At 43.9% G+C, this 17,118-nt stretch overlaps 1 protein-coding gene across 5 annotated transcripts in view; it reads left to right on the forward strand.

Annotated features, from left to right (window-relative positions):
* Positions 1 to 17,118, forward strand: part of SYT16 (synaptotagmin 16) — a 116,043-nt gene extending 98,925 nt beyond the window's left edge. For all 5 annotated transcript variants that reach the window (XM_069783226.1, XM_069783223.1, XM_069783225.1 and 2 more), the window contains one exon: positions 8,339 to 17,118. In XM_069783226.1, the coding sequence (XP_069639327.1) occupies positions 8,339 to 8,652 (314 nt within the window). In that variant the 3' untranslated portion in view covers positions 8,653 to 17,118. The remainder of the gene's footprint in view (positions 1 to 8,338) is intronic.

The following is a 17,118-nucleotide window of genomic DNA, read 5'->3' on the forward strand; positions in this document are numbered from 1 at the left end:
AAAAATCATTAGCCTATGCTAGCGTTTTGTATGGGTTCATATTTTGGCCTGTGGTATCTTCTTAGAACAAAACCTAGTGTGTTTGTTTAAAGAATGTTTACTAAAAAAAGCCTAGAGAAGCCTACAGCACTGACAGACGTGTCTTTAAAAATTTATAACCAGTTACATACTATGTCCATGGTAGTAGTACCTTGGGATTGTAGTGATGCACCAGGAATCATTTGTGCTAGTCAGTGTATAAACATGCAACAGAGAGATGGTCTCTGCCCACATGATATTTAACCTTCATCAGCTGCTCTGCTGGGTGCAGTTCTCCTCTAATCCAGCCTTCGTTCTTTCCCCTTTTGCATTTCTTTTGGGGTTTATGTCTGTGTGTAATGCAATTTGAGAAGGACTATTGTAAAGAAATTCCCTCAGCTAAGAAAAGTCCTCCAAGCTTTTCAGCAGCTGTGGAATTAATCACACATAATAATTACATCCATACATGATCATTATTATACCAGCAGCATATTAACTCCATTGAACAAATACAATAGCATTAACGCTAGAAAAGACAGGAGGGAGAGAACAAGCTATCAGGATTTCTATTTGGAACAGGAGAAATTCTTGAAGTAAAGACTTATCTGAAAACAAACATCTACCTGAGCCACAGATAACAATGCCAAGAATTACGGAAGGTACTCCCATAGAAAAATTAGGATCCTTACATGGTATTTGTTGCTCTGGTATCAGAGTGCTTGAAAGCCATCAGTGGATTTTATTTTATCAACTTGTTTGTGAGGGAAGGAAAGTTATTATCCCTGTTTCATTCCTGGAGAACTAAGGCACAGGTTAATTTCTTTAATTGCTCCCAATCAGACCAGGAAGCTGAATAAAAAAAATAACTTTTAACCTGCATATCTTGCTCTGAACAGGGAGCTTGCATGAGCTCCTAAAGTTTTGTAATTCATGCTTCCATCTCATCAGTAATAGAAGGGGGATCTGTACCAGGGCAAGCTGGGGTGGATTCAGTCCTCCAGAGACGTTGGTTAACAGAGCAGAAGAGGTGCTGGGCAGCTACTTGCTGCTGCGTACTAGCCAGCTGGTCACAGTAAGCTTGTACAAGACCACGTCTCCTGCATCTTTTTGTTGCCCATCCTTGAATATAGCTTGAATAAACTTACTATTGTAAGTTTGTTTGTCTTATAAGATCAGCTGAGAAAGTTTTGGTCAAAGGGGTAAAGATGAGGCCAGCTGCGAGGAGCCCCAGAAGGATGTCTAGTAATGAGCAGCTGGGCAGTGAGGTGGAGGATGAAGTGTGGATGAATGTAAGGTATCGCATGGTGGCAGGGGTGGAATTCAGACTTAATCTGGATGGACTCAGAGCCACTTGGGAGTGAAATACTAGGGTTATAGTAAATAGCTCCAGGAAAATGTCCACTCAGGGATCAGCAGCAGTAGTGAAAAAAACAAATGTTAGAAATATACAGAGGGAAAAAAGAAAAATTGATATATGACTGTGAATATACAGTTACCAGTGTAATGAATACCGTGTAGAGTTTTGGCTCCCTCCATTCAAATAGAATATGGCAGAACTGGAAAGATGTGGTGAGGAGTGTCGGAGACAATGGGGGGGTATGGGAACAGCTTCCAGTGAGCTGCAGCTGAATACACTGCACCTCCTACGATGCTGCAACGAAGGGAGATGGGGGAAGATTTCACGGAGGTTTATGAAATCATAAGTGTTGTTGAGAAAGTGAGTTGGCAACAGTTATTCATTGTCTGTCCTGATACAAAACCAAAGGATCATAAAATGAAGCGACGAGATAGCGGGTCCTGAAGAGGAGACAGCTCTTCACTTACACTATTGAGTTCCTCACTGCAGAATGTTGTGGATGCTAGAAGTCTACTCGAGTGTGGTACAACACAGGACAAATTCACAAAGAAAGCTCCGCTGAGCACCATTAAGTACAAAGACACTGCCTCTGACTGAGGAAACTCTTGAGTCACAAATCACCAGAGACTGAGAGAGTATTTGGGAGAGAAACAGCATATGCCATATTTGCCATATTTTTATAGACTTACTAAAGCATGTGGTATTGCGTACTGTTGGGTGGATGGACTGGCTTGGTACAGCTCTTCCCACCACATGTGAAGCCTGGGACTGATTAGGCTCAGAAAAGTGAGTCACAGAATAATGGACTTTTAAGGAGTGATTGTGAGATTTTTGTGGGGGAAGTTCAATGCTAATTAGACATCTAGTGATAGCGTGCAGTTATCCAGTAATGGTTTCAATAGTTTTATATTTCTAAAATGCCCATGGAAAATATAATCCATGTTACACTTTCTGCGTATAAAAATGAAGATATTTCTGAGTCAAAGGAGTACATCTGAAGTGGAATGTATGGTGATGCCTTTCCCACTCCCATAGCTGTGAACGAGAAAATAAAAATTATTTTCTTCTCCCCTCCCAAAACAAGTAGAAGACAAAGCCATTGCTTCCAGGGTAGAACTCTCCTAATTCCGAATTTCAGTTGGAGCTGAAGGTTTAGTACAAATCTGCAGTGACTCTACAGAGCAGTGTTTGCAGGAGATCTGATGACAGGCTGTATAATAAAGTCATGCCTGTGGGCACCACCGCTGGAGGTGAGAAAAGCCAGGCTGGAGCATCCTTACATCATGCTGCTACCATTGCTGTTGCGGAGAAGGCGTGCATTCATGCTTTCTGATAACACTCTTGGTTGAAGTTGCCACCCCTTCTCTGAGGCAGCAGCAATGCATAAAGCCCAATGTACTTTGTGGAAAGTGTTGAAATGCCCTTATTACAGGAGAGTCACCGTGTGCATCTGGCGAGGTGTCTGTGCTATGCTGCAGCTGTGTCAGACTGGACTAAGGCTGGACCTACTCAGGGCTGGAGAGTACAGGGAGGTGGTAAGCTGGCTCCGCAGCCCGACACGTGTCCCAGGTGAGGGCTGGCACTGTAAAATGGAGCGGGCATGGGGTGTTGTGGCAGCAGAAGGGGATCGCCAAGGAACTGGGCTCGGAGGCTCTCTGGAAGCAGCTTTCCTTCCCAAGAGACCTGGGCATTGCTTCCAGGCAGCCCTCACCTCCTGCCCCTCTGCAGCCCGTCTCCTTGCATGAAACAAGTCACTGATGCTGGCAATTCCCTCCCATCAGGCCAAACAGTGCTTCCAGGCAGCAATGCACTCTTTTCTGCTGCATTTTAAATTAAAGGCACTGCTGGTCAGTTCTCTAATGACTCGTGTGTCGTGAAGGTTGCCAGATCCCAGCCTCTCCCTTGCATGAGAGCTGCCAGCTGCGGGAGAGGGGACCTGCGCAGCAGAGGCTTGGTGGAACAGGGGAAGAAAAGTTGGCTTCTCGGTAACATAGCAGGCAGCCCTCAGCTCTTGTATGATTTACAGAGTAGGCCACAAGCTGCCTCTGGCCTAACTAGACTTTCATGATGTGGGGTTGGGAACAAAAGCTTGGGTCTAATTCTCCTCCCTGCTTTTTTCCCAGCTGCGGTGAGCCAGGTTCAGAGTTTTTCTGCCCCACTGGTGGTTTAATGGGGAGATAAAGCCATGACTAATGGAGCAGTAGTCTTGCGAGGTCTCCATTTGAGGCCCAGGTTGAGCTGCACGGTACAGAGTAGCACAGAGTCGAGCTCTGGGGCTGCTTTGCCACACAATGCTGCCATTTATTATGTAGGCTAGGAGCGTGGGCCTGCCAGCTGGGTGAAATTAAGCTCTAGGCCCAAGGCTTTATTTTACTGCGGCTGTTATTAGTCTGGATTGCAGCATGCTGACGTGGTTATAATGCTTTTGGAAATGAGCTAGCTTGCCTGGAGCACAGGTGGGAAAGTCCGTACGGCACTGTGTTGTACGCTGCAGTCCACGGACCCAAGGGGTCAGGAGTCTTTGGTTGTTTATTTCCTTTCTAAATATAAATTCAAGCAGGGGGTTAGACGCTTTTGTATTTGCAGTGTTTTTGTTCACGGGTCAGCTTTATTAGTAATGGTGGAGCTTAGGGTAAATGAAAGCAGAATGCACACTATGGTCCCTGCTCCAAAAACAGGAACGTATAAATTATAGTTGATTATTCCCCTGAGCTGTTGTTATCGGTTAGTTCCCTTAGAAGGATGATGACAGAAATGGGTCATTAGAAGAATCGCGGATAAACTGATTGCCTTTGCAGATGAGCTCTCAAGAGATGTTTTATGGTTGGGGCAGCGTTGATGGAGACGGAGCAGTTTGCACGAGGAGAGGTTTGGCCAAACCTCTGGAGTAAGATTATGCAGCGCTAGCCCGAAATGTGTCTGGCTTCTTGCAGCATTCCTTGATTTAGTGCTTTTCACTCTGGTATTAGATGCAGAGGTGTTGATATTTTATGCATACGTGAACATTGTTCAATCCACTCATAGCAGACACGAAAGATGAGTTTAGAGTAAAAATTATCTGTAGCAAGAACTTCTGTTCCAAAGCCTATATGGAAAGGAGAGCCTGGTGGATGCGGTGCTAAAATTGGTCTCGGCAAAATTAGACTTTGTTCTTGCTTCTTCACAGACTTCTGTGTAACCGTGGGCAAGCTGCAGTCTCAGACACTCCAAGATATTAAAAGGTCACGCTTTTCTTCATGACAGTGAGATAGGTGCCAAAATAGAAGGTGAGCACTTAGGCATTTTAAAGAATGTAAGCCTTAATCTCTCTTCTCCTTTTGTGCTTGACAGAGGTGGCATGAAAGTAAATACACTGAAGAGCGTAGAGTGCTGAGATACCACAGTAATGAGGCCATTACTGAATCTGAGCATGTAATTAGATGGAAAATGTTTGCTTTCATAATGAATAGATGCTCTCACACATACATTCCTCAGCAAATTTTCAAGTTCATCCTTGCTGTAGTTCCACTAATTTCACTGGGTATCTGGGGATGGATTTTCTTTGGCAAAGCCAACCAGAGGGGAGAGCTTTCCATCTCAGAGGTCTAGACTGGACCACAAGGACAACTAGGAAGTGTTTCCTGATAAGACAACTAAAAAGATGCTGCAAGGAACACAATGCAGTAAGGGCAAACCACAATCTTAAAATGTAGTTAGTGAAGCAGAATAACAGCGCATATACGTACCGGTTCTGCAAAGCAAATTTCAGATGCTAAATATATTATCCACACCTACTCTTTTATTTCTGTTCAGGCAAGATTGATTCTTTTGGCTGGTAAAATACACCCAGTGGAATAAATTTGAGAAGAATTAGCAGTCTGATTTAGTTGTCACTTGCACTGATTTTGTGCCTGTGTTTACATGGGGATGAATAGGGCTCCTGGTATTAGCTCTGCCCTGAGCGTAGTCTCCTTCCAGTCTGCACGTTCTCACCTGATCCAGATGATACGTGCAGAATCCCTACTGACCTTAGTACTGTATAGACAGGGCATTGGTGCAGAATTATGTAGCAGATCTGATGTGTATTGAAGGAAAAGCCTAATTTTCTGACTTTGATCCCTGTTAGTTTAAGTCATTGGTCGTGCAATGCTCATTTTTCTTTAAAGCCAGCTATATTACTCCTCGCTTGCAGAAGTCGCGGCCTCAGTCAGGGGTGTGATATCCTAGAGTTTATGACGGCAAGAAACTCATCTATTCATTGCCTGGAAAATTAACTGGAACATCCTGAAAAAGCATCCTATGAGGTGTTTTAGCCATGGCGCTTGCTTTAGTGTTAAAACCTAAATCATTTGTAATGGTAGCATTGTCTACTAGATTGCCGCTGAATTATGCCATATGCTTCTTTGGTCGTGTTGATTATAAATTGGTTGACTCCTTTGGGGACTGCTAAAATGAATGTGCCTGCAGTTAGGTGTGATGAATCCCACCTGAGCTGCCAATACTGGTGGCAGTAAGAAGGAAGGATGATAGCAAGGTTTGCCGAGAGGAAAATCTAGACCTCAGTCCTGTCCCCGTCTTCTCAGAAAAAGAGATACGGGCATGTGTGGGTGACCTTTCCCTCAAGTAGCATGGGAAGATAAGCTAAAAAAGTACTTCATCTGCTGTTAGTTACGTCACACATTGCCATGCTCAGGTGGGATAGCAATGAGGGTGTTTGTAGCAGTCCTTGGCTGCATGCTGCTTCTCCGCTCTGCCCATCCCCTGCCCCAGTATAGCCGGCAAAACCCTCCCAGCACCTACCAAGGGGTCCAGGGCAGGACCTTTCCACTGCTGCTCCGTGCCCCAGGTCTGCCCTTGCTGACCGTTCCCAGCCCCTACTGTGATCCCAATCAAAAGCCCTCACCCTCAGCAAAGCAGTTCTCAGATGGTAGTGGGGAAAGCGATATGACACTAAGGACATACCTAGAGAAAAATGGAGGTATTGGGCCAGGAGCAAATAGAGAGGGTCTCCTCTCCATGAATTCCTAGGTCTTAGCACTCACCTCTCTTGTGTGTCAGCAGAAACGAGCCCCTTCGGCTTTCTGCCTGTAAATGGGATTGGTTTGGAAAATGCACTGAAATTATGTAGAAAATGTAAGCTTTCAATTTGAAAGAAAGAAAAATTTTAAAATTCGAACAGGGAATTGTACTCATTAGCTGCTTGTTTGTATTTAAAAATCAGCCTGCTGGAGATTTTTCACTGTTTTGAAATCCCCTCCTAACAAAAAAAAGGGTGAATACATCAAAAAAATCTGTAAAACTCCTACTCCCCACTTACCTTTATTTCCAGGGAGTTCCCTGCAGCCTCAGACCAGCAGCCAGGACTTTCACATGAGGAATGCTTCAGTGCATGTTGTGGTTTGTCAGTGCAAAGCAAAGTGACATCTCTATGAGTACTGCAAGAGATTGTGTCTGGTAGTTATCTTGCGTGGTTTCACGCTGAGTCAAGCTAGAAGAGAGAGTCCTCTCTTGGGCATTGTGTTTCTGATGGGTCTGAAGTTGTTACAGATTTCAGTCCCTCAGCACCACCAACATTGAATACTATTGTGGGAATTAGTCAACCTCTTGATGAAGAAGTTCCTTCCTTCCTAGATAAAATCAGGAAACTATTTCATGTCAGAGCTCTGCTTTTCTAACGAGTAGGTCTTTGTTGACAAGATCTTCTTCATCTCCGGTGTTACACTGGGAGCCAAGCTGGCACCCCCAACTAATGATTGGACTGAACTTTCCCCGCAGTAACTTGATAGCTGTACAGCTGTGCAGGCTCACAATTTGCTCCTCGATTGTCAGTCTCCTGACAGCTTTTTCAGTGGAACAGTTTGAGAAGAGCGGAAAGCCTTGCTTTGGAGACACAGAAGTGTTTTCACACCTGAAGTGTAATTTCACACCTTGTGTTGCTCAGTAGATAAGTGCGTAAAATAGCACATCAAACGGGAACAGAAGAGGATAGACATGCTGTAGACAAGAGACGGAGGCTTGTTATTTATTTCCTATCTTCAGCACACTCTGAAATAATACTCACTTGCAGAAACCCAGGCACAGATTACGAAGGGATTAGGAGGGGACTTTTCTAGCCAAGTGATCTGTTATTGTCACGTGCAGAGTGAGGTGAAAACTTACACTGAGCTGGGTCTGTGGAGCACTGGGACCACAGAGCTCCACCTGAGACCACAGTATTAGTGACCACATAACAGAGGTGAACTAATTAATACAGGAGGCAGCAAGAGTTTTAGGGGTGGATTTACAGGAACAGTGACTTGGATCATCCCTTCCCTGTATCTACTAAGCATTTTTCCTCCTTGTATTGACTTAAACAGTGAATAAAATTGACCTCGAGTCCACCAAAAAAGTAAGATGAGAATTTGGAAAAAGCCTTGAAACTATCATGCGAGATCAAGTCATTTCACTGTGTATGCAGGTTTCCTTTTCCTCTTTTTCAGGACCCATTGTGTTTTCTATCTATCTCAAATAATAGGCCATAGAGGCATTCTTCCAAAGGAGAGTGGTGGAGAGGCAAGTGCAGCCAAGGGAAGCCCTGGTAAGACAGCCCGAATGAAGCTTGATTGTGAGGGAGAAGAAGGGAAGGTGAAGACACACCATTTGATGTGGAGAATCCACAGAGATGCTCATAGTTTCAATTAGTCTTAGGTTTGCTAGGCTTGGGCACCAGATTTCCTGCTCTTTCCAAGAGAGCATGGCTGAAACATTCATCAGTTTCCTTCCTTTTTCTCCCCAGCTGAATATGAGGAAATCCAACAGTGCTTGCCCCTGCTGCTTCTCACCCCATGGATTTTACTAAAGAGAGCAGTTCAGCCCTCATCTGTTATTCACTGCAGACAAAGCTGGTCTACTTGGAGGTTTTTTTGGTGTTTTTTTTGACCGCTTGGGGCTTTCATTTAGTCTGTCACCTGTGCCAAATGTATTATTTCCTCTTTTTTGTCCTAGACACCTATGGAAAGCTCTGCCTGCGCAACTCTGTGGGTCAGGAGATGTCTCGCTGCAAGACCTCCATCCGTCGAGGACAGCCCAACCCTGTCTACAAGGAAACTTTCATCTTCCAGGTTGCCCTCTTCCAACTCTCTGATGTCACACTAATGATCTCCATATACAACAGACGCAGCATGAAGCGCAAAGAGATGATCGGCTGGATTTCCATGGGTCAGAACAGCAGTGGAGAAGAAGAGCAAAGTCATTGGCAGGAAATGAAGGAATCGAAAGGGACGCAGGTCTGCAGGTGGCACACACTACTGGAGTCCTAGTGGTTACCAGGGCAGCCTGAGGGTCCTGGGACTATGGGCTGTCTTCCCTTGTTCTCAGTCAGCAGAAAACAGCTATCCCATGGCAAGCACCGTGCTCTGACAGGTCACGTATGCTTTAACCTGACTTCGGTGTCAGCAGTCATGGGTATTAAAGGTGGAAAGGCCTCGGAAGCAAGTTTAGTTCCCATCTTTCCAGGTTGTCCTGCATTTTCTACATTCAGATAATTAACCCTAGGGAGAAGGAATGGGAATACCTACAAAATCCTTTCCTTGGTTAGTGTCTTGCTCATTTTGTCATAGGCTTAATCATCACAGACTGATTTTGATGCTGCTTTCTTCTGGGGTAAACTCTCTCCTCCCTCCCTCCTCTTATTTATATTAATGAAGTTTGCAAATATTCTTGACACGCAGATAGCTCCCAGAAAGGCTAACCTGCATGCAGATCACATTCTTTCCCTTTTATTATTGTGTTTCTAAGTCCTAGAAATAAGCATTTGATACCACTGTAGACTGGATGATATATTTTTCAGGCAGCATGGGAAAGCACTCTTGAATTCTCTGTCAACTTTTAAGTGCCTAGACATTACTACTGTTCTCCTGTACTAACAATTGATATTAGGACTAAACACTACCAATATTTTTAATTAGGCATCCTGTGCACTTGTTAGCCTGCGTTGCCGTAGGTTTGCACGAGAAATAACTAGCATCAGTTTTATATTACAATTATACAGTGCATGTTTAGATGCTTAATTGAAGTTCATGGCTTCTGTCATCATGAATACCAAAAAAGACCAGAACAAGCTGCACATCCACCTTTGTGCCTGAATCACTCTTTTCTGCATCATTGTTTTGCCCATGTGTTACTTTGTTTTTTGAAAGTGAGGTTCATTCAGAAAAGCATTTCTGTGAGCATTACACAGGAAAGCTTTAGATCTGTGATTTCTCTGCAATTCAGTTAAGCACAACTCAGTTTGCTGAGGGCTCTTCTTCAAATGTGCTATCCTGTAGTATCTTCTTGGGCTCTGAAAGGGGACCGCTTTTGGCACAGTGAGCAGTAGAGGATGCCAGACCATGTCACCTCATCTTCGGGGCGAGCTCTCCTGCAGGCAAGGAGTAGGATCTGGGGGACCCCCCTAGAGGAGCTGCTGGCTCTGCTGAACTAACATCAGAGAAAAATATTACGCTTCCTGCCTCTAACGAAAAACAATGCAAGGAGCAGGCTTGCTGGATGAGGTGATGACACTTTTATGTAGTTACTTTTCAGAGTATATTGTCATTTCCCATTTTAATCTTTTTTCCTGTCTCTGCGAGTTGGATAGGGGACACGTCTTTGTCTGCTACTTGACTACTGAAAGTTTAGCAGTTGTTAGCTGTTGCGATGCTGTATGTGACACAGCGGAGGATGTTAATTGTCTAGTCTAGTGATGGTACGTAGGCAGTAGTGTGCTGAGATCTTCCAATACTATCAGCTGCCCAGTCTCCTGTTCCCCACGCTCTCTAAGAGAGGACTGGCATTTCCCCATTCCTGCAAGACACGGGAAATATTTTCCTGAAAAGGTTTGTCTGTACTGAATCACTTCATGTTTTGTTTTTGTCATTTACTGAGACCTGGCACCAAATTCTGCCTCCTGTTGCACCACAGCTGTCTCCTTCCCTTCAACGGTGCTCTGCAAAACTAACTAGCGCATATTTCGGCACTGGCTGTTTGACCAAAATTGAACCTCAGTGCTGGTTTGCATCACATCCAGGCTAGCCAGACCCTGCGGGGCAGTGGTGTGATACACACAGGTTATCACTTGGTGTCACACACACAGGCTTTGTCTGTCCTCATGAGGCAGACGGAATAATCTGCATGTAGAAGGACTTCTGGTATAGGTGATACAAATTATTCTACAGGCCATGGTTTTATATATTCTTATCACTTACCTGTCTGAGCATCATTTTTCCGGTGAGACTGATGGGTATCCTATGCAGGAGGGATGTCCTCCACTGCCTAGATAAGCTGGAATAATATCTGCTTTGCACTACTGGGGCTTTGTATCACAAAGCAGGATCTAACCCAAATGCAGCTCAGCAAACAAATACAGTTTTGACTGCACTGTTAATGCTGCTGTATTACCAATGCAAGAGAAAATGAGTATTTGAGTGGTAACCAGCAGAATAGAAATGTTTTTTTATTATGTACTTTTCTTCTGGAAAAGAAGTAAAGGAAACGGCCCAATTCAAAACGTGCATTTGCTGATTTCATTTGTTTTCAATTCTCTGCATCTTTTTTCCTGAACTGCATAAAATGTATATACAAGTGTTTCTAAGTAATTTTATTATCTGGGATGTCTATGTATAATAAGCTCACTGAGATTCTCTTCATAATTTCTTGAACCTGCAAAGTGTTGCTTATGCTTACTGATTAGCTAAGGGAAAAGTGTAAGTTGATAATATGTTTCAGCAGTGAGCTGAAGATAACCTAGCTTTGTAATAGTGTGATAAAAAAAAATCCTTGAAAAAGATAGTTTTAAAAAGCAATGAAGTAAACTGGTTTTGGACTTCCATGCTGTTCTCACATCAAGATCTTTTCTGAACATACAGCATTAAGGGAATTGAATTTTAATATATAATTTCAGTGTAGCGTATTGAGAGTCAGAGGAAAGCAAGTGAAAATAGCTTACTTGGAGTAAGTTAATATCTGAGCACATGTTAAAACTTTGCACTCTGATGGAAGCAGGTTGTTGCATCCTTGCCACAACATTTTGGCTTGATGTTTTACCAGAAGAATTTGGAGGGAAGGGAAAAGGGATGAAGCAAGGGGAGCACTGGGGTTTTGGAGCTGCTGCTAAACCTGTTGGCACATCCGTGCCTTGAGCAGTGCATTTGTGGCGTTCATTAAGTTCCTACTGAAGCAATGGAGGAATTCAGGAATCTTGGGATGAACACAGTGCTGGGGGTGCTCATGCTTGCTACCTGTATTTTGGGATTTTTTTTTTTTGCTTTTGTGCTTTATTTTTCTTTTCAGTATTGACTGTCTGTTCAATGAAGGCTTTGCAGCAGCTCTCCCATATTCCAGAGCTCCTGTAATTCTTCCCATTGACAGATTGAATTAGTCATTGCTAATATTGATACAAGCTGGGCTTGTGCTCATGGTCTTTCTTATGTAAATACCACTGGCCTTTCAGTCACTGCTTTAACCCCTTGTTTCCTTGGGAAGTGGCTGACAAGACTGAATTTCCAGAAAGGTTTCCATTCCTTGGGAATCTTGCAGTTGGCTCTCAGTTGGCAGTGATCAGTAGACTTGGGGCCCTGTGCTCCACTGGCCTCCATCCACGTGGATGCTGATGCTGATGCCTGATCTCTGCTCCACATGGATGCCAATGCTGATGCCTGATCTCAGCTTCTGTGGGGCTCCAAATGGGGAGAAGAGCTGTGGGAAGGCCATGGCGAGTTCAGCAAACAGGAAAGGAACAGCTGACCTGGTTCTGAGAATGCTCGGGCACTTGCAAGTCCAGATTATGGAGGTTTGCTAATGCACTCATGTTTTCTAAGATAATTCATCCCTTTTTGACACCACTGTCTGGGATCCCCTTATAGCTTACTTGAATTTTCTTCTCTTAAAAAAAAAAAAAAAAGCAAGCCTGAAAACCCACAAAACCGTTGTGTGGGAAGGAATTAACTACACTGGCGTAAGCCCAGAATATTGTGGGCAACTGGATACATCTCTATCTTGAACAGTGACGTTCAGCTAGTTGCAGTCTGTTCCTTCCTTGGTCTCTCTCCAGCCAGCACACCCCTGTCCTGCTAGGCTCTCTGCTGTTATTTTATTTTTTTTTTTTTAATGTGTATCGACAACAGAACAGAATGATCTCACCACGTTTATATTCCCTGTAATAATGCTGACTTTCAACTGGTGCCCACAGAAATGAGTACCTCTTTTAGCCCACTGAGCTACAGCTATAGCTTACTGAAGTGCCCATTTGTAGAGGCTTTATCTGGATGGTCTGCTACATCGTTTGATTTGTTTAGGTTTCCTTTTTACCAGTGTCTTTAATTACCTGGACCCTGCTGTTGCCTGCTTGCTCCTGTCCCTCTGGCTTGTCTGCGTTTCCCTTGCAGGGTAATGTGGGTTGTGCAGCTGCTGGGACACACGGACAATACTTGGATATATTTTTAGCGGCTGCAGATCCCAAGAAGTTATTTGGTGCTTTACATAGTCGACTGATCTTCAGTCATGAGTGTCTTTAGATGTTCTTGGATGCACAGAACCAAAGGCAGCCAGCTGCTATTGATCATTTATCTAGCATAAAGCCTAAGGTGGCAGCTTGGCAGAAGAGCAGGCATTTCCTCTGGTGGCAGTTCATTTTTTCCTTCAGTTGAAGCTGGCGATGACCTTGGAGCTAGTGTGCCTGCAGAGCTTTCTTTCCACTCCCATATTTATCATCATCTTTAATCTGTATGATCACTGCACTTCATCTCTCTGCCTCTCAGCTGCCTTCTGCCCTTCAGCACGAAAGGTGGTGGACAGAAAGGCTGAGCAAAGAATATGGTCTTCCCTATTGCATGATCCCTGGGCTCAAGGGGAGCTGACTCCTGGAGGGGTCATCTTAAAGTTATGATGCTCATGGTCAAGACCTTGCCTCCCTGCTCGCTAGTGCACTTGTGGAGTTTGAAGCTTGTTGGTTGGGCTGTGATACTTTAATAATTACAAAGTAGTGACACCCGTTCACCTCAGTGTGGACCGAGTTAATGACAGAGGAAACAACCTGTTCTGTACTTGCTTGCTTCTTTTTTTTTGTAGGCATCCTGTTCTGTAAAAGGACAACAGAGCCTGAAGGAATTAGTATGCAGGAGCATCCGCTTTCCATTTAAAATGCACTAAGTGTGATGTTTGCAACTATGGTTTGAGGGGAAAAAAAAGCAGCCAGGGCTTGTAGAAGAGCTCACACTTTGAATGAGGCAGGTTTTCCCTTCAGCGTGCACTACCCCAGCAAATACATTCGCATACCCCAGGCACTGATGCTGGCTCCCAGCTGATCTGCTTCTGTGATAAAAGCAGCCAGAAGCTGACAGATCCTAAAGCTTGGAAAGACATATAGGATAATCCAACATAGCTGGTTTATGTGTTTATTTGGAATCTGGTGCAGATTTAACAAGCTGTCATGCAAGAAATGAAAACTCCAAGCAGTGGCCGGGAAGGTGGTGGGGAGAGAAGGCTCTCGGTGTGCTTGTGCTGCCGTAGACCTGGGACTTTGCTCGCTCTGTACTCCAGAAAGCAGCACAGCCGGGCTGCAGTGGCATCAAGCTTTAGCTGAAACCCAGTTTCTCTGCATGATTCCTTAGCTCCAGATCTGCTGAAGGCATACAAGTTGGGTTTTCTTCTTTTTTTTCGGTGCAGAGTGAGCTCGTGTCTTCCTGCAGCCTACGCTGTAGGCCTGAAGAAATGAATGTGTAAATATTTTGTCTCTCACAGCAGCCCAAGGTCATCTTTCTGGAACAGCAAACAGGCACAGAATCCAAAGAAGATCAGTCTGTCATGTGAGTAAGGTTAGCATCTGCACTTACAAATGACAAAGGCTATTAATCCTTATGCTGTAATCCCCAAGCTGTTTGCCAGCTGGCAGCAGGAAGATGTTCCTGCTCAACCCACACAGCTATCCATGTTTTTTCACCTTTATGAAGCAGATATAGGTCAATACTGACTGCAGCCTGGATAAAGAACTTGGTAGATACCATTCATCTCTTCTAGCGTTACAATCCCTCTCTTCTCCACCCAAGCCATCTGTACAAATGAGGCTGTAAGAGGAGAGCTGTGCGCTGGGCTCTCCCTGTGCTGCTCCCTCAAAATAGAAGGCTGAAGGGGAGATTTTTTTTTCCCCTTCTGCTCCTGACTTTGTCATGGGAGGATGAATTTTGAGATCTTGCTGCAGAGCTGAACAGCCTGAGCAAAGCTCTGTCACTAGAGGTCTTTACACACAGAGCAGGGAAAACTCAGTGCTTGTAGAAGGCAGATAAAAGTCCAGTGTTGAGACTTTTTTGATCCTAATTTGGGAACTTGCATGGGATTTCGGTATTGCCCATCACAGGGACATAAAAACCTGAATCCTACGAGTTGAAACCCCTGTTGAAGCAGGAGGAAGTCTGCCGCTTGGCAGCGATGCAGGTAGGCTGTGGTAGTCTGTATGATCTTGCATAACAACAAACTGTATGGTCACCATGTTGCATCCAGTGAGCGTTAGGCAGCTAAGGTTGGAAAAAGTTGAAGAAGAGACCCAAAAGCCACATGTGAGCTATGAAGCTCCGTTCAGACCTGTTAGTTGCTCATCTCTTTAGAAAATAGGAAAGCACATCATTGGGTTTTACTTAACAAAAGTGGTTTAACAGAAGTCACAGCTCCTTGGGCAGCTGCAGGTGCAAGGAAGTGAGGACATCACCTCCTGGCTATTGAGTTTCCTCCTGGCTGGAATAGGTGACCATCAAATAGATACCAAATACTCTGGAAGTGTCTATCCCCTGTAACATCATATCCAGCGTGGGATGGTCTCATTGAGTAACAAGAGATGAAAAGCTGATCTTGGCCATGGGCGAAGAACGAGAAGGATTCAAGATTCAGACAAAAGCTAAATTCTTTCCTGAGTCCCACAACCATTAATTAGCCTTGACCTCCAGGGAGGGCATTTTATTGTGCCAAATACTTCCCTCTCCCTTCATTTCTCAGACTTAGGAGAACATTGCAAATTTCTCTCTTCATTAGCAGCTGGGAAAAGTCATATAATTTTGCCAGCTTTCCTCATCCCTGTTGTGTCTTGTTAACACTTTCCAGGTGCTTTTCCTTCACACCATCTCCACCATCGCACCTCCCATCCTGTCATTAATTTCTATAGAAGTCTGCTCCAAGTCAGGTCCACGCCTGGTAGCAATATTTTATGTTCATGGTGCTCAGGATAAAACCTGTCCTCCAATCTCTTGCTGTCACTACGTGGCACCTCAAGCACAAGTTTTCCAATTAAACAGGTACCGCATCTCTCCCATAGTCCTCTGCTGGCACTGCTGTGGTTTTTGTCTTGCTGGGCTTGTATTCTCAGCTGTAACTTCATTGACTTTTTCCCAGCAGAGGGTTTTGTTTGTCAAGAAGAGTAAATGAAGTAATCATTTGGTAGACTTAGCATTTAAATACTGCGTGGCATTTATATGTGTATATATAAAAATGTTTTTTTTGTGGTAGAGTGCCCCCAGGCATTTGCATGAAGCACATCTCAGTGTATATTTGGCTGTTGATTTAAATATACTGTATGTAATAAGTCATTTTTAGTGTGTATTGGCTTCTTTCTATATTGGAACGATATACCATTTCTGGCAGGTACAGGTTTTGTCATCTCACTGCTGCACTCACAGCTGGACAGTGCCCGAGGTGGGTGTGCAGCTCCACTTTCCTCCACACGCCCTATGACATGGTAGTCCTTCCCTCCACCAGCTTTGTGGGTGGACATCCGTCGCTGCTGGGGTACGTTGCCGCAGGACAACGTTGTAAGCCTACTTACTGCATCTCCCTCCTGGTAGAGGTTTAGTAAAATAATCTGCCTTTAAGGTTTTTTTTTTTCCTTTCGTTGCTGTCATATCCTCAGCACAGACCATGGGTAGGGAGCAAGCTGGTTGGTATTCTGCGTAATTCAGCCCTGTGGCTGAGGGTGCATCAGAAGTAATAAAGATCTCAGCTCTCCTCTCCCAGCCTGAGATGCACAAGCACGAAATTTATCTATAAATCGATCACTCTAAATAATAACAATACAGACAAATTAATAAAAATACTAGGTCCCTAACTTCTGTCGGTGCAAAAGCAAGTCTTCTAGAGCTCGAATTTATTGCTGAATTATTTTTATGATAAATACATCTATAAAAGGAGAATTGTTTATATTGTGAAGCTTATAAGAAACAAATTCCTGTACCCTTTTCACTTCTGTAAAGTTCAAAGATTTGCACTGAAAATTGTACCTTCGTTCTAGTTAATAAATGGCTGATACTGACTGGTGAGGCCACCAGAATGGTATGAGCATCATTTCGCTTGCTGTGTGTGTGATTGAAAGAGATATCTGAAGTGCAAAACCATGATAAAAAAGATGAAAAATACGATGAAAAGATGTTTGGATATTCAACAGGAAGAGTGGTACGGGTTTATTCTTAGCTTTTCATGTACTTGACAATGAAACATTTTTATTCTACTTAAGTGCTAACGTGCATGATCATACAATATATTGCCTCTCGCTAATTATATGCTGCGTTAGGAATACTAATGTCTAGATGATATCTGACTGGGAAAAAAAGCATTAAACCCAGCTTCTGCAGAATTCTGGGCTGAAATTATCCACACACACATACAACCATCCACACCTTAGAAACAGTCTTATTTTGTTATGGTGAACGCTGTTGTTACAGGTTTTTATCAATAAAATAGAAGCAGATGGCTCATGTACACATGCAAAA

This window comes from Haliaeetus albicilla, chromosome 5 (assembly GCF_947461875.1).
Source record: "Haliaeetus albicilla chromosome 5, bHalAlb1.1, whole genome shotgun sequence".
In the NCBI taxonomy this organism is placed as follows: domain Eukaryota; kingdom Metazoa; phylum Chordata; class Aves; order Accipitriformes; family Accipitridae; genus Haliaeetus; species Haliaeetus albicilla.